The sequence below is a fragment of the Marmota marmota genome, unplaced genomic scaffold, assembly GCF_001458135.2.
Source record: "Marmota marmota marmota unplaced genomic scaffold, marMar, whole genome shotgun sequence".
Lineage (NCBI taxonomy): Eukaryota > Metazoa > Chordata > Mammalia > Rodentia > Sciuridae > Marmota > Marmota marmota.
Window position 1 is genome coordinate 871936 of NW_026000093.1, and position 22382 is coordinate 894317.

General features: G+C 36.8%; 1 protein-coding gene across 5 annotated transcripts in view; it reads right to left on the bottom strand.

The window, feature by feature from the left end:
- Positions 1–22382, bottom strand: part of Prkdc (protein kinase, DNA-activated, catalytic subunit) — a 177125-nt gene that overhangs the window by 43276 nt on the left and 111467 nt on the right. For all 5 annotated transcript variants that reach the window (XM_048782878.1, XM_015485774.2, XM_048782879.1 and 2 more), the window contains 7 exons: positions 21020–21132; positions 18893–19024; positions 16691–16870; positions 7799–8004; positions 3310–3448; positions 1805–1981; positions 972–1196 (listed from right to left, as the gene is read on the bottom strand). In XM_048782878.1, coding sequence (XP_048638835.1) covers positions 972–1196; positions 1805–1981; positions 3310–3448; positions 7799–8004; positions 16691–16870; positions 18893–19024; positions 21020–21132 — 1172 coding nt within the window. The remainder of the gene's footprint in view (positions 1–971; positions 1197–1804; positions 1982–3309; positions 3449–7798; positions 8005–16690; positions 16871–18892; positions 19025–21019; positions 21133–22382) is intronic.

Below are 22382 nucleotides of genomic sequence, written 5' to 3' on the forward strand. Positions count from 1 at the left end.
TTCCCTGAAGACCTTAAAAGAGTGTACTACAGGGATACTGCTACATCGATGTTCATAGCAGCACAATTCACAATTGCTAGACTGTGGAACCAACCCAGATGCCCTTCAATAGATGAATAGATAAAAAAAAAGTGGCATTTATACACCATGGAGTATTACGCAGCACTAAAAAATGACAAAATCATGGAATTTGCAGGGAAATGGATGGCACTAGAGCAGATTATGCTTAGTGAAGCAAGCCAATCCCTAAAAAACAAATACCAAATGTCTTCTTTGATATAATGAGAGCAACTAAGAACAGAGCAGGGAGGAAGAGCTGGAAGAAAAGATTAACATTAAACAGATACATGAGGTGGGAGGGAAAGGGAGAGAAAAGGGAAATTGCATGGTAATGGAGGGAGACCTTCATTGTTATACAAAATTACATATAAGAGGTTGTGAGGGGAATGGGAAAATAAACAAGGAGAGAAATGAATTACAGTAGATGGGGTAGAGAGAGAAGATGGGAGGGGAGGGGAGGGGGGATAGTAGAGGATAGGAAAGGTAGCTGAATACAACAGTTACTAATAGGGCATTATGTAAAAATGTGGATGTGTAACCAATGTGATTCTGCAATCTGTATTTGGGGTAAAACTGGGAGTTCATAACCAACTTGAATTTAATGTATGAAATATGATATGTCAAGAGCTTTGTAATGTTTTGAACAACCAATAAAAAAAAAGATACAAGCATAAATTAATGAAATAAAAGGCAAAAATACATTACAGAAAAAAAAAATAAATGGGGGAAAACAGATTTAAAAAGTCAAAGGACAAATGGAGAACACTATAAGAAGAAACCAAAGACTAGAAAGATGAAGGAAATGGGCAGTATACAATATTATAAAAACATCTTGGTCATTTTTTATGAGTTTATTAACTTTTGAAACTATTATACAAATGGTATAGTTCAGATAGATATATTTGTATTACCTGCATAAAACTCTGAATGCCGTTTTCAACATAATACTTGGCCCTATCAAAATCATCTTGCAAGATGTAAAGGAGACTCAGCTCCTGACTGTACTGCAGCTTGATGAAAGCCTGCTGCAGCTCCTGGTGCATGGCTTCATCCATGAAGGTCAGCAGGGACTGGTCGCCCTCACCTTGAAGCAGGAGCTTCAGCTTGCTGCGGATCATGTAGGGTAGAAACATCTCCTGAGGAGCATAAGAATCTATTTGTAACTTCAGAAAGCCATTTTGAATATGTCTGTCATTTCTGTAAAATTTTTAGCAGTGATTTTATGGGTCAAGATTCAAAGTGATAATGTGTGATGTCCAAATCTAAAACTAAGAACAAGTTCACCTAAAATGTCTTGTTTTATAACCATGCAATATATAGGAACATCCTCTACAGAAAATGGCATCTACTTTTAATTGGAAGACAATCTTATGGTTCACACACATCAAGTAACATACAGTACCATAAAACCAGTGGTGGTGCAAGAGGGGCCACAGGCCGCCGCCTCTGTGTGGCCAGTGATGCAGAACACAGAGACAAAGAGGAAATATTCTCCCATGTGAGGATACCAAAGACGCTAATATTTATCTTAAAATATATCCCATTTATTGGAAAAGGTTTAGCTAAAGTGATGTGAGATTTAACAACGGTATGGAGTTTGTCAGGGGAGTCAAGTCATATGAATATCCAAATGCTCCACAACTACTACCCGGTTCAAGAAAATTTGTAAACAATTTTATTAACTATAAAACACCTGGTCATCTAAAATATTTATTTCACCAATCCAAAAATAATTATACCCAACCTGATAAAGTGGTTCACTCCACATTTTGTTTAGATCACTGTCTACACAGGCAGTAGAACAGTACTCAAGTGATTTCCACTCAGAGAGATGGCTGTAACAGTCAAGGGAGGCCAGTTCCCAGAAGTCTTTCTCAGCTTCCGTGGGCTCACCATCCTCCCACTCTTGTCTATTAAGAGCCTAGGAGGAAAATGGTAACAGATTATTTTGCAAAGCAGGAAAAAACACAAAAAGAAACATGTTAAAAAGGAGGTACTATTAACATTCACACTGAATACAACCATTTTCAGATTTATGGCAAAGTGAGAAAAAGGGAGAATATTCAGAGTAACAGTGAATGGAAAAATAAATTTTAAAAAGCTATCTTATAGTAATAAATGAATATAAAAGCCCTAATCAGGAGGGATTCATTTCTCTCAGAAAGCTAAGAGTGAAACCAATTAGTAAGAACTGAAGACTTTTAATGATCCACAATTTGAATTAAATCAGGACTATGGGTTATTTACCATTTAAGTCCTTAGATTCAAAATAAAGGACATTTGCAGAAATTACGGAGGACTTTAAAACCTGGTACATGCCTGTAATCAGGTACTCAGGAGGCTGAGGAGGGAGGATCGGCCTGGGAAACTTAGCAAGACTCTGTCTCAAAATAAAAAATAAAAGGGGCTAGGGATGCAGTTCAGTGATAAAGCACCACTGCGTACAATACCCAGTCTACAAACAAAAACAAAAACAGCCTCAGGCCACAGATCCTGAACTTAGTATCTGTATTTGAATAACCATTGGGAACTCAAAACGTAAATCATTGTCCCAAATTCTTCTTCACTCCTTTGCAACATTTTTTTACTTTCTGAAGAAAAACAATTCCCAAGTAGGAATTGTAAAATCATATCAGATATAGAAACAACACTGTACAGTTTAGGGAGATAGTTCAATTCTAAAGTTACCCTGGGTTCAATCCCCAGTACCATCAAAAAGAGATACAATAATTTTTATTTCATATGTGGTTATTACGAAACCACACTTGGTTAGTATTCTAAAACCTAAGGAATAAAGGTAAAGCTAATAGATTTTTCACACAGAGAACTGTTAGAGTCTGTAAACAAGTCAGGATGGCGCCTGGCATTTTGCCAGAGAAATGTTAGAGTCTGTAAACAAGTCAGGATGGCGCCTGGCATTTTGCCAGAGAAATGTTAGAGTCTGTAAACAAGTCTGGATGGCGCCTGGTAAAATGCCAGAGGGAGTGGTTTGTGAAGTAACACCAGCAAGCCATTAAGTGTGGAGATTTCTTATTGGTTGACTGATGTATCTAGTTTATGCTAATTAAGATAAGCTGTGTGGAATGTATAAATACTGCTCCTGTCCTACAATAAACGGCTTCCACTCCTGCTGTATCAATGTACACAAGTTATTCGTCACCCCCCCGGTTATTTTGCCCAGCCAGCCGGGCTGCGGCAGAGAACGAAAGAGTTAATGCAACTGATATAAAGGCTAGAGATTGATTTTACCTCATTATACTGTTTAGCAGCTTCAGAATAATCATTTCTGGCTTCTGCTAATAATGCATTCTGAGTGACTTGCTTTGTTCCTATCTCACTGCTAAAAATAGCCCGGAGGACATCATATTCTCCAATTGATCGATATAATCTATAAAAAAAACCAAAACACATTCAAATCGGTGAACACCTCAATATTTTAAAAGTTCTTCATACTATGAAGTGATAGTAAAGCAAGATGCCATACATTAAAGAAAACATAAAACTTTAATAGAAATTTTTAAGTTTTAAAGGCGCCCTTAGGTTTTTCTACTTTAATTATACAGTAGGCAAAGTAATTCTAATAAGCATTTAAAAGGAAGTCCGAAAATATCACAAGTCCATAAGGTATGAACTGTTTCATTAAATAAATTTTGATGAGTAACATATTTGGAGTTCTTGTCTAGTCCTAAAAATCTCAGAAACAAATAAACAATAATTTTTCCCGCTACCGATGGGATATTTTAATCTATGTTTTATGAACCATCTCAATTCCAAAAACAGGTACTTCATTATAGTCATAATATTTACTTAACGAAAGTCTGACTCTATTTTGTCAAACAAGCCTCTTCTCTTTATGAAATTCTCAAGTTGGTGTTTATTATGTTTGTTTCCTTCCTTCCAGAAATTTCTTCAAGTCTCAACCAAAATGTCATCCCTAGCTTGATCAGCTGGCCAAGGACAACTTCCTCATTGGTTCTCCTGCCTTTTGATTCCCTTCTGGTATTAAATATTTTGCATTTCCATCAAAACAGCCCTGCAGAATTTATGAACCAATGATTCCAAATTTAAATTTAAAAATTAAATAGACATGACTCTCTTATTGCCTTGATCCTAGAGGGTCAAAAGTAACAAATCAGACAGGAGTGGACAGATGGGTGGGAGAACAGAGCTTACAGTCAGGAACTGAGGAGAAGAGGAGAGCAACAGACATGTTCACAATATAGAAAAGAGATCCATATGTATACCCTACCCTGGTTTATAGGTGTCTGCTTTATGTTTGCTAGAACATGGTCAAAATGAGAACCATGACAGCAAGAGAGGATTAAATTATGTTCATTATATTCTGTCTGCAAAAAATGTAAAAATACTACACATAAAAGTATGAGGAAGTATTTAATCAAGTTAGAACCAAATGTGTAAAGTTTAAGTCCATAAAAATTCTATGCTCCATTTACCCAGCAAATAGACATTATGAGCTTCTTGCTCCCTGAAGATACTAAACATTAAAAATGTCACTTACTGTTCACTCAGACATCTGAAGCAATGGATAAAACAGCTACTGGGTAAAATCACATTAGCCCGAGGCTCTGAATTGCCCTGCATTGGGTTCTTCCCCTTTCTGTACTCACCATGTCCTCCGACTTCATGTTCTGGTGAGTTACATAGAAAAGTGTTTACATACATATCCTCTGGGATCCTTAATTTTTTGAGTCTGTGATCAATGTCTAATCCATTGCACAGTCTCTTAAGTTCCTGGCACAGTGCCTTATACAGTGATGGTGCTCAATTAAGAAGTGACTATATAACAAAAAATACAAGGATTCTGTGTCTTTACTTTTACTATCTTTTCCCATAAAGACCCAAAAATCACTTTAAAAAAAATAAATTCAGGTTTAATTTCAACCTTGAACTAACATCCTTCTCAGAATTAGACACTGGCTTTCACACAATAAAACCACAGTAAGAGAAGAATTACGTAAAATGCACAATGACAACCTACAAAATAGAATTTTTTTCAGATAACAAAGTATTTGGGATTAAACTGTGACTCCTAATGAAAAACATAAAAGCAACTTTATTATGTTCAGCAAAGCTGGAAAAAAACATAAAATACTAGGAACTATTATTTATAGCCACACTCTAAAAGAAGCTAAACTTGGATAACACGGAGTCTAAACTGTCTACTGAAAGAAATTAACCAGTTCAAAAGCAGTACATTGTCAATTACAACTGAATATAATCCATGTCTTAACAAAAGCTTCTGGATATCATAGGAGCACAGGGGACAGACCTCAGACTAGCAGAGTCAAAAGAGATCTTTCTAGGAGGGACTCTGATCTGGGCTCTAAGGCAAACAGGAATTGGAAAGATGAACAATCAGAGAAAGAACAGTCCAAGAGGATCCTACGGTGAATATTTGATACCTGTTGTGATGGCCCTGACCCCCTATACCCACCCATACAATCTTTGTGTTTTCTCTGCTCTGCTATGAATCTCGGGGCTAGTCCACATAAGCTGTAATCCCCAGGTACTATTAGCCTCTGAAGTTCAGAACAGAAAAAAGAGGACTTAGAAGTGAAGTTGAAGATCAAATGGCCAAAAACCATCCCAGCAGGTAAACGATATTCACAGAATTCTTGATTTGGTCTAGTTGTAAATGTAAGCAGAAAATGCAAAATAGGCAGTGGCAGGGATGGAAAGACAGGAGGGGTGGAGAAGCCAGGTTCTACCTTCTCTACCTTGACAGTATCTCCAATGCAGCTAAATCCCACTGTGATTCCTGCTTTCACTGAGCCAACCCACCAAAGTTCCAGCTTGGATGAATTGATTCCTCCAACTTGACTCCCTAATTCTCTCTCTCCTAACAAGGATGGGAACAGCTGCCTGCTGTTGCTAATCTCTGGTGGTTCCCTTGGTCCCTGTTTAGTGTCTCAGCTCATCTATCACGTGTGTCTATGATTCCTTGCTATCATTATTGCCTGAGTCACTAAAGTCCCTCTGTCTTAAATGCTCATGAATTTTCCTGGTGAGACCCTAACAAATGAAATGTTCATTATAATCTGAGCTCCTCAAGGACAAGAATGGCCTCTCAACTGCTTTGTCCACTGCACCTAAAGAAGTGGGACACCAAGGGAAGAAAGAGAGGAAGGAGGATGGCCTGTTAAGAAAGGGAGGAAAGCCCTAGCTACTCCTGGTTGACCAGAACTCCAAGAAGAGCCAAGCAGCTGCTGAAATCTGGCCTTGGCCTTGTGTTGTGTATACTTCCCCAAGTTTGAAGATAAGCTCCTCTGTATTGTCCATGCTCCTGCTGACAAAAGTGCACCTTGTTTATTGGGACAGGCCAGCTGGTCACAGATCACAATCAAAAGTCTAGTTATTAACACCCGTGTTCTAGTCATCCAATTTCCCGTCTGCCTCAAAAATCATAACATCACCTTGTTCCCCATAAATATATACAACTATAATTTGTCAATTAAAGAAAAAAAAAAGCATAGGAAGAAATAGCCAAGCTAAACTACTGATAGATGCAGCATGAAGTCATTAAGACCTTGACCCTTCTGAAATGTGGGACTAAAACATAAGGATCATGTTTATCCCACATGGGTTTCCTGTCTACATTGTTTATTTTTAAGCAGTAAACATACTTCGAGGGTAGTGATGTAGCCTGTAGAAGAATTCCTAAGAAATAGGACACAATTTCTGTAAATCTTTAGAGGGTTATTGATGTGAAATTCTAAACACGGTATGGGCATACTTTTTCCTTGAATTAGATAGTCATTTCGGTTTGTAAAAAATGCAAGAGGTTTCGGTGACAGATTTGTGGTCCTTGTTCAACATTAGAAGAGTTAAAATATAAAAATTATTATTAATCGCATATCTCTAGTTATTCCAATGAAAGGTTTTTTGGGTTTTCTTGGTCATGACTATATGGTTGTATTTTCAGAAACAATCGAATATTTCTCCTGTTTATCTTTTTTGCCTTCTCTACTTTATACTGGATTGATGTGGATTGGCACCATTTGTGACTTCCTCTGAAACTACAAAGCAATCCAGGAGTTTGACAGTCTTTTATTGTTTCTGGAGCCATAAGTATCCTCAGTGCATCTCAAGTCCATCCAGCTGCCAGTTGAGTTCATATCCAACTTCCAACATCCCCATGGTTGTTGGAAAGGCCACCAGATTCAAGGTAGAGCAGAATTCCTGAATTTAGACCTCCCTCAGTCACCCTTCTGTGACTTTCACTAAACCTTATGTGACTTTACTCAGACTTAGATGGTATGAACCTTTATTTCCTTATCTGTAAAATGGTTCAATCACATAAGTATGAGAAAAGTAAAATTAAAAATTAAATAATATCAGGGCTGGGGCTGGGGCTCAGTGGTAGAGCGCTCACCTAGCATGCTTGAGGCACTGAGTTTGATCCTCAGCACCACATAAATGTAAAATAAAGATATTGTGTCCACTTAAAACTAAAAAATAAATATTTTTTAAAAAATTAAAAAAAAAAAAAAAAGAAATTAACCAGTTCAATTAATATTCTCTTTCTTTGAGCAACACATTCCTTCTCATGGCATCTGTTCTTGACTCACAGAATGGTACTCAGCATGAACAATTTTCTATAAACTTTCACAGAAGTGTTACTATTAACTTTATTCATTTTCTGCCAAAATGAAGACAAGTTTGTTTCTATTATTTTGTTTGGATTCACTGTTCTGCAATTTGCCCCTCACGAGCTTACTTAGCAAGTTCCATCCATCGGAGGATGTCAGGAGGGAGGCAGGTCTTGCCCCGACTTCGCTTGCTGAGCGGCTCTGCAGGGGCTAGGTGAAGCAGTGCCTCCTCAAGAAGGCGGATACCCCCAGGCTGCTGTAGACTGGCTAGGCAGCTAGCACGGACAGTGGCTGGGTCAAGGCTCAGGAAGTCTGCATGCTGGCAACTGATTTCCTGTGAAACCATAAACACATGTAGCTGTTTAGCCTGTGGTACTTGGACCATATCTTCACAAGTGATTAATTCACTTTACTAAACATAAAAGAAAGTTTTGACGTAAGTAGTGATATCACCAAAAGCTTCTCTGTGTAATTCTATTAACAGATTTTCCTTCATTGTTCCATTCACTAAAAAGAGGAAATGACCTTTTGTTTTTACATCTAGTGCTTCATTTAAAGCTAGAAAAACACTGGCAAAATATGAAGACTAAAAAAATATGTGTGTGTTATACATATCCATATATATACAATTTTCAACCCCCAAACACATATCCAACAATTGCAATTGCCAGGAATACTTAGCCTGACTTGTTAAGAAGAACAGCTGAAAGACAAAGATTTCATATCCAATCACAAAAAGTGGGTGATTCATTTGTGTATTATTCTATGCAACCTCTTTTTTTCATTCTGGGGCTACAGAGGATTTCAGGAATTATCATAATGAGCTTTACTTTTAACTCTCAATTTGAGAGTCCTATAACCATCAAAACAAAGAAATATAAACTTAAAATCTATATACAGAATAACATGTTACCACGTGTCAGCATTTTCATTAGAACAGCCTGTATATTACAAGTAACAATAAATGTTGGCAAGGATGTTGGGGAAAAGATACATTCATACATTGCTGGTAGAGCTACAAATTGGTGCAACCATCCTGGATAGCAGTACGAAGATTCCTCGGAAAACTTGGAATGGAACCACAGTTTGACCCACTTAACCCACTCCTTGGTATATACCCAAAGGACTTAAAATCAACATACTATAGTGACACAGCCACATCAATGTTCATAGGAGCTCAATTCACAATAGCTTTAACTATGGAACCAAACTAGGTGCCCTTCAACAGATGAATGGATCAAGAAAATGTGATATATACACACACACACACACACACACACACACACACTGGAATATTACTCATCTATAAAAAATGATGACTTTATGACTCTTGCAGGTAAGTAAATGAATCTGGAGACTATCATACTAAGTGACATAAGCCAATCCCAAAAAAACCAAACGTTCTTTCTGATGTGTGGATGCTAACACACAACAGGATGGGGGAGGGAAGAATAGAAGTTCAATGGATTAGACAAAGGGGAATGAAAGGAGGAAAATAGAAAAGACAGTAGAATGAATTGGACATAACTTTCCTTATAATCATGTATGAATATACCACCAGTGAAACTCCACATCATGTACAACCAAGAGGGGATCCTAATGTACTCCATGTGTGTAAAATGTCAAAATACCACCTGTCATGTATATCTAAAAAGAATAAAATTAAAAAAGAACAGCTTATATGTAGGCACCTGGGTCTCTATGCACATGGCACCTGTGCACATACCTTGAAAAGATGGCCCTTGTACACTTGCACTGGCCCAACCCACTCCCCTAACAGCCATACCACACATACCAGCCACCGTATGGTCACCAAGCTGAATCCCGGAAAAATGTAAATCCTCCTAAGTAATTAAATAAACAAAAATGTTTCTTACCCTTTTGAGCTAGTGGTACAAGAAAGAAAATCCAAATAAAATTCTATCTTAATGAATAACAGCAAAAGTTTTGTCTTTGCTGATGTATCAGATTTTGAGACAACACCACTCTAATTTGGAAAGCAAAGCTTAGATATAAAAGGGAAGCTTAGATATAAAAAAAATCTTAATTCTCCTCACTCCATAATTACTTATCTTCTAGTTTCCAAAAGTATAGTAAGAACAATGCTATTGCTGATTGCATAAACCTTATGAGCCATTCATCCTTATGTTTATGACATAAGTCTGGGCAAATGTGCTTAATGAATATATCACTATTATTGCGTTATCATTCCTGTATATGTAAATGCATGCATAATTTAAATGAGTTACTTTAAGTTTATTTTCAAGATTAACTATTTTGTTCAGCCCTACAGTGTCATTTTGGTTAATAAATAATAAGTTGCTAAGCAAAAGACAAATTGTAGAAATGTAAACTTTTAGTTTAGTCATTTGCTAGAACAAAAGCCTTTGTAAATACGGAGCAAAATGTATCATGATGACCTGGGAAGAGAAAATAAACTACATTCTCAGATATAAGAACCTGAAAAGGAGGTCATGATAGTAAACACTGCAAACTGTAGGCTCTGATGTGTAAGCATGAAGCTTGTACCATGTCTGATGGCAACCAGCAAGCTCTACAAACTATTTACTCATTTATGGCTAATAACTCTCCTCAACAGCTATTGAAAAGCCAGATTTTTAGTAAATCTCAGGTCAAAACTAGAAATTATGACTTAAAAAATCACTTCAGAATATAATGTAAAGGGAAGGCTGGGGCTGTGGCTCAGAGATAGAGCACTTGCCTGGCATGCGTAAGGCACTGGGTTCGATCTTCAGCACCACATGAATCTTCAAAAAAACTTTCCAACCAAGAATCTTATATCCAGCAAAATTAAGCTTTAGATTTGATGATGAAATAAAAACCTTCCATGATAAACAAAAGTTAAAAGAATTTACAACTCGAAAGCCTGTACTACAGAATATCTGGACAAATATTCCATGAGAAGAAAATGAAAAACAACACTGAAAATCAGCAAAGGGAGGTATTGCTCTAAAGGAAAAACTAATCAAAGGATAAACCAAATCAAGTTAAATAACAAAAATGACTGGGAATACAAATCATGTCTCAATAATAACCCCAAATGTTAATGGCCTAAACTCACCAATCAAAACACATAGACTGGCAGATGGATTAAAAAAAAGACCCAACAATATGCTGCCTTCAAGAGACTGATCTCATAGGAAAAGACATCCACAGACTGAAGGTGAAACGTTGGGAAAAATCATACCACTCACATGGACTGTAGAAACAAACAGGGGTTTTCATCTTCATATCAAACAGACTTCAAGCCAAAGTTAATCAAAAGGGATAAAGAGGATATTTCATACTGCTGAAGGGAACCATTTATCAACAAGAAATAACAATAAATTTATAAGCAACAAACCATGGCACGTCTATGTTCATCAAAAGAACTCTTCTCAAGATCAAGAGTCAAATAGACCACAACACAATAATTCTGGGTGACTTTAACACACCTCTTTCACCATTGGATAGATCATTCAAACAAAAGCTGAACAAAGAAACTATAGAACTCAATAATACAATCAATAATTTAGACTTAACTGATACATATAGAATATTTCATCCTTCAATGAGAGAATACACTTTTTTCTCAGCAGCACATGGATCTCTAAAACAGACTATATATTATGCCACAAAGCAACTTTTAGCAAATATAAAAAAGTAGAGATACTACCTTGCATTCTATCAGATCATAATGGAATAAAATTAGAAATCAATGATAAAATAAAAAATAAAATCCACTCCAACACCTTAAGGCTAAATAATATGCTACTGAATGAACAATGGGTTGCAAAAGACATCAGGGAGGAGGTGAATGAGAACACTGATACAATGTATCGAAATCGCTGGGACACTATGAAAGCAGTTCTAAGAGGAAAGTTCATTGCATGGAGTTCATTCCTTAAAAGAAGAAAAAGTCAACAAATAAATGACCCAATATTACATCCCAAAGCTCTAGAAAAAGAAGAACAAATCAACACCAAATGCAGTAGAAAACAGGAAATAATTAAAACCAGAACTGAAATCAATGAAACTGAAACAAAAAAAAAAAAAATTGAAAAAATGGACAAAACAAAAAATTGGTTCTTTGAAAAAATAAATAAAATTGACAGACCCTTAGCCATGGTAATGAAGAGAAGCAGAGAGAGAACTCAAATTACTAACATATGTGATAAAAAAGGAAATATCACAACAGACACTACAAAAAAATAGAGAAGATAATTAGAAACTATTTTGAAAACTTGTACTCCAATAAAATAAAAATATCGAAGGCACCGACAAATTTCTGGAGTCCTATGATTTGCCCAAATTGAATCAGAATGATATACACAATTTAAACAGATCAATTTCAAGTGATGAAATAGAAGATGCCATCAAAAGTCTATCAACCGGGGCTGGGATTGTGTTTCAGTGGTAGAGCAATCGTTTAGCATATGCAAGGCCCTGGGTTCGATCCTCAGCACCACATAAAAATAAATAAACAAAATTGTGTCCAACTACTTCTTAAAAAAAAGAAAAAAAAAAAAGTCTACCAACCAAGAAAAGCCCAAGACTGGATGGGTACACAGCTGAGTTCTACAAGACCTTTAAAGAAGAACTAATACCAATACTCTTCAATTTATTTCAGGAAATAGAAAAAGAGGGAGCACTTCCAAACTCATTCTATGAGATCAATATCACCCTGATTCCAAAACCAGGCAAAGACAAATAAATCAAAGAAAGAAAACTTCAGACCAATATCTCTAATGAGCATAGATGCAAAAATTCTCAATAAAATTCTGGCAAATCGAATACAAAAACATATCAAAAAGATAGTTCACCACAATCAAGTGGGATTCATCCCAGGAATGCAAGTTTGGCTCAACATACAGAAATCAATAAATGTAATTCAACACATCAATAGACTTAAAGATAAGAACCATATGATCATCTCAATAGACACAGAAAAAGCATTCAACAAAATACAGCACCGCTTCATGTTCAAAACACTAGAAAAACTAGGGATAACAGGAACATATCTCAACATTGTAAAAGCTCTCCACGCTAAGTCCCAGGCCAACATCATTCTAAATGGAGAAAAACTGAAAGCATTCCCTCTAAAAATTGGAACAAGACAGGGATGCCCTCTGTCACCACTTCTATTTAACATAGTTCTTGAAAATCTAGCCAGAGCAATTAGACAAAAGAAATTAAAGGGATACAGATGGGAAAAGAAGAACTCAAATTAGAACTATTTGCCGACAATATGATTCTATATCTAGAAGACCCAAAAAATTCCACCAGAAAACTTCTAGCAAAGTAGCAGGATACAAAATCAACATCCAAAAATCAAAGGCATTTCTATATATCAGTGACAAATCCTCTGAGAGGGAAACTACCCCATTTACAATGGTCTTAAAAAAAAAAAAAAAAATACTTGGGAATCAACCTAACAAAAGAGGTGAAAGACCTCTACAATGAAAACTACAAAGTGCTAAAGAAAGAAATTAAAGAAGACCTTAGAAGATGGAAAGATCTACCTTGCTCTTGGATAGGCAAAATTAATATTGTCAAAATGACCATACTACCAAAAGCATTATACAGATTTAATGCAATTCCGATCAAAATCCCAATGGCATTCCTCATAGAAATAGAAAACGCAATCATGAAATTCATCTGGAAAAATAAGAGACCCAGAATAGCTAAAGCAATCCTTAGCAGGAAGAATGAAGCAGGTGGCATCACTATAACAGGCCTTAAACTATACTACAGACCAGTATTAACAAAAACAGCATGGTATTGGCACCAAAATAGACTGGTAGACCAATGGTACAGAATAGAGAACACAGAGACTAACTAACATAATTACAGTTTTCTTATATTAGACAAAGGCACCAAAAACAAACATTTGAGAAAAGACACCCTCTTCAACAAATAGTGCTGGGAAAACTGGAAATACATATGCAGCAAAATGAAACTAAACACCTCTCTCTCACCATGCACAAAACTCAACTCAAAGTGGGTCAAGGACCTAGGAATTAAACCAGAGACCTTGTGTCTAACTGAAGAAAAAGGAGGCCCAAATCTCCATCATATCAGATTAGGCCCCTACTTCCTTAATAAGACTCCTATAGCACAAGTATTAAAATCAAGAATTAATAAATGGGATGCATTCAAATTAAACTTGTTCTCAGCAAAAGAAATGATCAGTGAGGTGAATAGAGAACCTACATCTTGGGAGCAAATTTTTACCACTTGCACATCAGATACAGCATTTATCTCTAGGTTATATAAAGAACTCAAAAAGCTAAACACCAAAACCACAAATAACCCAGTCAATGAATGGGCCAAGGAATTGAACACACTTCTCAGAAGGTGATATACAATCAATCATCAAATATATGAAAAGATGTTCAACATCTCCAGCAATTAGAGAAATGCAAATCAAAACTATTCTAAGATTTCATCTCACTCCAGTCAAAATGGAGCTATGAAGAACACAAACAAGGGCTGGGGTTGTGGCTCAGAGGTACAGTGCTCACCTAGCATGTGTGAGGCACTGGGTTCTATTCTCAGCACCACATAAAATAAAGACATTGTGTCCACCTAAAAAAAAAAAAAAAAAAAAAAAAAAAAAAGAACACAAAAAGCAATAAGTGTTGGAGAGGATGTGGGGAAAAAGGCTCACTCATACATTGCTAGTTGGACTGCAAAATAGTCCAGCCAATACGGAAAGCAGTATGGAAATTCCTTGGAAATCTGGGAATGGAACCATCTTTAGACCCAACTATCCCACTCCTCGGTCTATACCCAAAGGATTTAAAAACAACTTACTACAGGGACACAGCCACATCAGTGTTTATTGCAGCACAATTCACAATACCTAAACTGCAGAACCAACCTAGATGCCCCTCAGCAAATGAATGGATAAAGAAAATGTAGTATATATGCACAATGGAATATCACTCAGCAATAAAAGAGAATAAAATCATGGCATTTGCAGGTAAATGGATGGAGCTGGAGAAGATAATGCTAAGTGAAGTTAGCCAATCCCCAAAAAACAAATGTCGAATATTTTCTCTGATTTCTCTGATAACGAGACTGATTGATAGTGGAGTTGGAAGGGGGAGCATGGGAATATTAGACAAACTCTAGATAGGGCAAAGGGGAGGGAATGGAAGGAAGGAGGCAAGGGATGTAAAAAAGATAGTGGGATGAGATGGACATCAATACCCTAAGTTCCTATATGAAGATACGAATGGGGTGAATATATTTTGCATACCAGAGATATGAAAATTGTGCTCTATATGTGTAATATGATTGTAATGCATTCTGCTCTCATATATAACAAATAGAATAAAGAATTTAGAAAGGGGGGCTAGGGTGGTAGCTCAGTGGTAGAGTGCTTGCCTCAAACGTGTGAGGCACTGGGTTTGATCTTCAGCACCACATAAAAATAAATAGATATTGTGTCCATCTACAACTAAAAAAGTATTTAATTTTTTTTTTTTTAAAAAGAATACAATGTAAAGAAAAACTTATTTTAAAATACTGTCTAGGGCTGGGGTTGTTGCTCAGTGGTAGAGTGCTTGCCTTACACGTGTAAGGCCTTGGGTTCGATCCCCAGCAACACATAAAAATAAACAAATAAAAATAAAAGATATCATAACCCAATTGAGTCAAATGTATGAAAGATGATATATCATGAGCTTTGTAATGTTTTGAACAACCAATAAAAAAAAAAATAAAAGATATTGTGTCCATCTACAACTAAAAAATAAATAAATAAATAAATAAAATACTGGCTAACTCCTTATGATTACTGAAACATTTTTATTATCTACAGTGTGGATAAGGGAAAAACAATGAAGGAACTCTATCTGTAAATTGTAAGCCAAGAGAATTAGAGCTAATTATAAAAGGAAGCTATATTTATACTTTCATGCTATATCAAAAAAGAATAAAACAGAAAAACTGAGTACTTCATCTCAGAGAATTATAACTCAGTTTATTTTATAAAGTAATACTACTGATTAACAATATATTTTTTTAAGAATTTAATTATTTCAGGGAGGTCATGAGATAAATAAATACTAAAATGAATAAGAAATTTAAGGGAAGATGTAATGATCCATGTTTGGGATGGCACACAAAACATTTACTACATGAGAAGATAATCCCTTCTTTTTTGTTTTTGTTTTGTTTTGGGGTCAAATCATTTTATCGAGGAGGTTTGAGGTTAAGGAGTACTGAAGAGCTGAAATGAATAATTGGATCTGACATCCTCTGCAGGGCCAGACCTTGCTGTTGCCGAAAGAAAGAAGATAATCTTTTGCTAAGAATATTTAAGTAGTAACTGAAAGCACACCTACGTTAAGTTCTCTGCCCAAACCAGTCACCTTAGAAAGCACTTCTCCGACCACTGCATCCAGGTAAATATGGGCATATACACCTACCCTAGTCAAGGAGCTATCTACACTTGGTTATCACCCTATGCCACTTTTAACACTTCTGTATGACTTAAGTGCTAGGATGCACTTTTTCTTCTGCATTCCTTAAGTGCTACCTAACACTTCTGTTCTATATTATTCTGTAGACTGCCTGTTGGCCATCAAGAAAGCAGATTCTTGGAAGGCAGGAATTTTGCCTCTTCATCACCAGGCATGTGCTCCATCAATATCTCAGGAGGCAGGAGAGAATTTGGTGAAATGCTACATAAAGAAAAAGAACTAAACAAAATGCAGGTTTAAAGGGATTGGCTGACTACAAAAAAAAAAAAAAAACTTTTATGTAAGTTTGATTTCAGATTATCCTGTCATATAAGATAGTGTTTTGTTTTGTTTTTTTGAGGGGAAAAAAGGCAATAGATTACATGTGTCCATTTGATGTGACTTAAATGATACTTCTACTCTGTTAAAAGATACCTTGTTTCTATTAGGAGTTTCACCTTGAGAAACAAAGTGATGATAACATTAGCCATGCAATGAATGCCAAGGCAGACAATGTGTGTTTTATAAAGAACTTGTGCAGACACTTACCTGGATGCAAGAGACAAAAGGTGGAAAGGAAAAAAAAGTGGTATTAAGAAAACGGTTGAAGTCTTGAAGCAAGTTTTGAGTGATGTTGTTTTTTTCAGACATCGTCTTAAATTTATCCATCTCTTTCAGAATCCCAGAAAACAAGCTACTAAAGAGCTGTTTTGCAATTATTGGGTCTCTCTATAAAAAATTCAAATTTGAAGACAAATTAGGGTCTGAAGTATAAAAGCTATGATTCACCAGAACTTTACATGAAAATTAAACTGCTGCAAACACATCCCCTTATATACCTAACTTCTTTGGAAAGTTTAAGCTGGTATCATATAGGGGAATGCTTTAATCAAATATATCTGATAATATATGCTATGAGCCCATGTACCTTTGACTTAAAGAGATTAATTTTTTTTTACTTTTATCTTAAAATATTTTTAGTTATACAGGGACACAATATCTTATTTTGTTTATTCATTTATATGTAGTGCTGAGGATTGAACCCAGTGCCTCACATGTGTGAGGCAAGCACTCAGCCACTGAGCTACAATTCCAGCCCTAAAGAGATTAATTTAAAGGCCAACTTCATCAACATGTAATGACACAGGCATCTGAGTTGAGTTTGGAACCCCAATTACTCATCATTAAACTGGGGCTGATGAACAAGCCTCAAGGAGTTGAGGTGAAGACTCGTCAAGATAACACATGTGGACAGGGCACACCAAAGAGCAGGTGTCAACCTCACTACAGAGGCAGTGCTATGAGACACCAGGGAACTAGGAACTGAGAAATAGTGGACCTTAGAAAAACAGGGGTCTCTCCCTTGCCCCACATCCACAGAGATCAATGGCTTTATCACACTATCCAATCTTCACTAACTTATCTACATCTGTATATCAAAATGTCGTAAGATTATTGGGAGAATTTAATGTGAGGCTGAAGGCACTTTATGATAACAAAGGGCTGCACTGTAGTGAGTTATGTGAATCTGTACACAGGATGAAACACACACCTGTAAAAGTGAAAGTGCAGGGGAAATGACAATGAACAAGGCCTATAGTCTGTTAACACTGCTGTATCAGTATCAATACCTAAGTACTAATATTATAGTACAATCACATAAGATGTCTCCACTAGGGGAAGGTGTGGGAAAGATATGTGAATGATACACCATTTTTACAAATTCCTGTCAATCCATAATTATTTAGATGAAATAAAAAGCTCATAGGCTAAACACATGTAATCTATGATTATAATCAATATCAGTATTGGAAAATTTAAGTACAATAAAAAATAAGACATTAGGGCTGGGATTGCGGCTTAGTGGCAAAGCACTTGCCTCGCACGTATGAGTCACTGGATTTGGTGGTCAGCACTACACAAAAAATAAATAGATAAATAAATAGAATAAAGGTATTATGTCCATGTACAACCAAAATAATATTTTTAAAAAAGTAATGCATTATATTTAGGTGCCCAGCATAATGTTTTTACACACACACACACACACACACACAACAAAACAAAAACACTCTTTGATTTTTAAAATTACTATTTCAGTAAAAGTCAAGGAAATCATGCCTTTGGGGGATAAGAATTCAGTTAGGAAGTATCATCCCCTCACAAAGCTTTACTTTGTATCTTAATAACTTAGAAAATGATTTACAGTCCTATTAATTTATCAGAGAAAACCAATCCCACTGATAAACTTACTTCCCTAGTCCCCCTAAAAATGCATTTGGGATAAGCAATGATTTAACTGGCTTAGCATTTTAAAGATTACAATTATTGGATAAGAAAAGCATCTTTTCCTTCCTTTTCTTGTTAAAAAAAAAAACAAGAATTAAACCTAGGGCCTCAGATGTGCTAGGCCACCACTGAGTCACATCTCCAACCCATAAAAACAGATTTTATTCTGAATTTATGGATGGAGATCCTGTTGCTCAGAGCATTAACTGACCTGAACGGGCATGCATGTTCAGTTTTACAGCCCCATTCTTGATAACTCTAAGTCAGAGTCTTCTCATGGGAAAAGAAGTCCTAAAACTAGGAAATGGCAGAGATGGGACTTGGAACAGTTTTTAAACCAAGTATACCATTAAGGACAACCAACAATTCACTTATGACATTGTAGCCTGAACACATATACAGCACACTCCTGGACCCACAGCTTTTAACCTGTCAACAGAAAACACTGTGATCAGGGCAGACCTGGGCCACAGCCTGCAATGGGGTGATCAGGCTGCTGTGCTGAATCTGGATGTCAGGAAGGTCTCCATGACGGTAACTTCTGTACAGAACAACCCTGGCATCCTGCTTCATTTTTAACTCACTCTTGATCTCCTATAATCACCAGAAACAAAGAAGGAACATTAGAATTCTATTTAAGAAAATCAAATGAAATTGCCAGGATCCATTTTTAACATAAAGATAAAAGGACAACCATTTTTATTCACACTGGTTTAGTCGTTATACCTTACCAGTTTATAATAAATGATAAATCCACAATAAAATTACTATGGCAGATAAGCAGTGAAAAGGTTATTTAAATATTCATTATGAAGTAATCTGAATATTAATAAATCAGAAGATTTGATTCCAAACTTTTAAGAAATATAACTGTGGTTCCTTTTAATTCCTCTAAGAGTAAGCCTTGGCTCCAAGGCCCAGAGTGATGTGATGCCTCCACCCTGCCTAGAATACATCTTCAGCTTTTCCTTCAACATTGAGGAACCATCTTAGTATTATCTCTCCAGAGAGGCTTTCTACCACCTCTTAACCCAGGACTTTCCCAGATGTGCTAATTACTTGGTTTATTTCTGACATTATACATTATAACTTCAACTTATTTTTCTGTCTGTTCGTGCACTGGACTGACTTCACAAGGGTTTATATTCTGCTCACTTCTACAACACAGTGCCTGGTACTGAGTAAAATGCTCCAGACTTATTTGTTCAATGAATATATGACCACAAACGCCCAGCCTTCAGATGTCTAATTATTTCAATGCCACCCAATTACTGGGCAAATAGCTTCACACTTGAATGTCCATGTCAGAAGAAATGCATGACCACACACAGTAAGTAACTACACTGATCAATTATTACAAACTCTTCTTTGTATCAGGCCAAAATGTTATCTGCAACATCTACCCAGTAATCCTGGTTTCGCTTCCTTCTACTGACCACACATTACTATTTCCTTCAGGCAGGCCTTGTTAGGTTTCAAGTTTAATCAGGAGCCCCGATTTCTCTGAGGAAGTAACGGAGCAAGAGAGGGTCCTAAGTACACTCTGAATTTAGACCCTACTCCTCAAAAGAATGGTTGTAATTAGAGTCAAGAAGATGAAAAGTACATTTTCTCCTCACAAAAGAGTCTGAGGCACCATTCAACTGCTTCATACATTTAGAAATAGTTGAAGGTTTACAATGAATTGGAGTAATGAAAGGGATTTTAATTCACTATCTACACTTTCTTGGAAATTTTGTCGTATTTACTGATTTAAGCAAAACTGAAGCTACAGTTAAACAAATTTTTTTCATTATTTTTTTCTTTTGTGGTTCTAGAGATTTAACCAGGGATGTTCTACTCTCAATTTTCATGTTTATTTTGACAGTCTCTCACTTAGTTCCTTAAGCTAGTCTCCAACTTGTGATTTTCTTGCCTTAGCCTCCCAAATCACTTGGGATTGATTACAGGCATATGCCACTGCACTCAGCCATTATTTATACATTTTGAGAAACGTGTAAAATTAATTCATGCCATACCTGTGTCTCTAATCACACCTTCATCAGAGGTGTCTGGATTTTCTGGTAACCCAGCTTACTTGGTCCTTAGGGCTGCCATCCCCTCCCTGTCCCATGGCCTCAGTCTAACCCCAGTTGTGGGCCTCAACCCAAGATGGGCCCTCTGGCCTTGTGGCAGAGAGCTGGGTTAATCCCTTCCCAGAGCAGCTGATGCTGTAGGATATAAAATCAAGGAATAAACAGTGGTCATGTTTCCACCTGTAGGAAAAACTGAACTATAGAGAGGCAAGTGTGAAGCTAAGCTGCACTGAATAGCAGAAAGAGGAAAAGCCAGATCCTAGCAGTATGTGAACCAAGTAGAACACAGACTCAGGAGAATGAAGATTCTCATCAGACATCATGAGCACCCTTCACAACTGAGATATCAAAGGAGCTATGGTTCACATGTAACCTTAACACACACAGTGCTGTTTATGCAATTTTGGTTTGCAAATCAACACTGGAACCAATATCTGACAGAGCGTTATTTCCTTGTATACATTCTTTGATAGAAAACAGGCATTTCTGACACATTTGTGAAAAAGACACAAACCTTCTCTCGTTTTTGATCATCAAGGCCTTTTTTGGCATACATCAAACTGAGTTTTTCTTGGTCCTTTAAAAATCGTCTGCGTAACCTTAGTATTTCTGCTCGGCTGTCTGTGCCTGAAGGACAGAGTGGGGTTGGTTACTGACAGTCAATTCAATATGTGCACTCAGCCTCAACTCCTTCCCAAGAGCTCCTAAAGTAAAAGTGTGCTTTTCTACTTTAATATTTTTACTTAGTATTTTCTTAAAGATATAAACTTAGAAAGAATAGCAAGAGGAGACACAAGATTATTGTGTCTCAGCAATTTTGGAAGCTAAAAGAACAAGAAAGTGAATCTGTGACAGTAGAAGCAAATGTGATTCCATTTTGTTTTATGACTTCATCCTGTAAAACAACCATGCCAAGTAGAAGGGTCATGACTGAGGCAAGATATTCTTTTCCTTTTTACTATAGAAACCTTTAAGAACACAGAACTACCTAACGGGGCACTGTTTTTGTAACTAGGGTAAGGGGGCTCTGTTTCTGTAACTGGGGTGACTGGGCCAACTGTGATTGGTTAGGCTTCCCACCACTTGACTGCAATCTCCTGCTTCTGTAACCTGGCTTGCTTGAATTGGCTAAACCCCCGAACATCCCTTTTGCGGTTTTTAGGCTTATAAGAGTGCCCTTGCAATTGTTCGTGACTGATCAGGGGAACAGCTTTATGTTCTGGTCAGCCACCACCGGTGTGGCTTCAATAAAGGTTTGATTCGATTACATGTGAGTGGTCTGGAAGTCAGTTTATGAAACCCTGGGGCGAAGCTTTAACTATAACAGATCCTGGAGAGAATCTCAAAGGCTCAGGATATGGCTGGACTGGAGAAGGGGCAAAAGTGAAGCTGCAATAGGAGGTACGAAATGAGAGCAGAGTCCCCACATGCATGGCTACAAGGTGGGGAAGGCCAGCCCAGCATCTGCAGTGTCCAAGAGGACTTCTGAAACCGGTAGTGGCCCTGACATGCTAACAGGAGGCCTTTAGCTTACAGGCAGCAAAGTAGGAAGTTTGCCTCTGCAGCAATCAACCAGGAAAGAAGAGCTGATGCATCAGGGGTCTGTGTCATGGTCCACTTCTACCCCATCTTGCACCCACTCAGTCCCAATATGCATTATTCCAAACACCTTTTAAGTGCCCCACCTGGAAACACAAGCCAAAAATCAAAAATCATCAGATATTTGAGGAAAGCTTCAAATATGAAAGACAGAAACCCAAATAAATGATAGTGAAAGAACAACTGTTAAAGTAGACCATGCAGGGGAAAAAAATTCAAACAATTCCCATTTATTAAAAAGATAAAAGTAGGTGCTACAGTTTTGAATCAAGGACTAA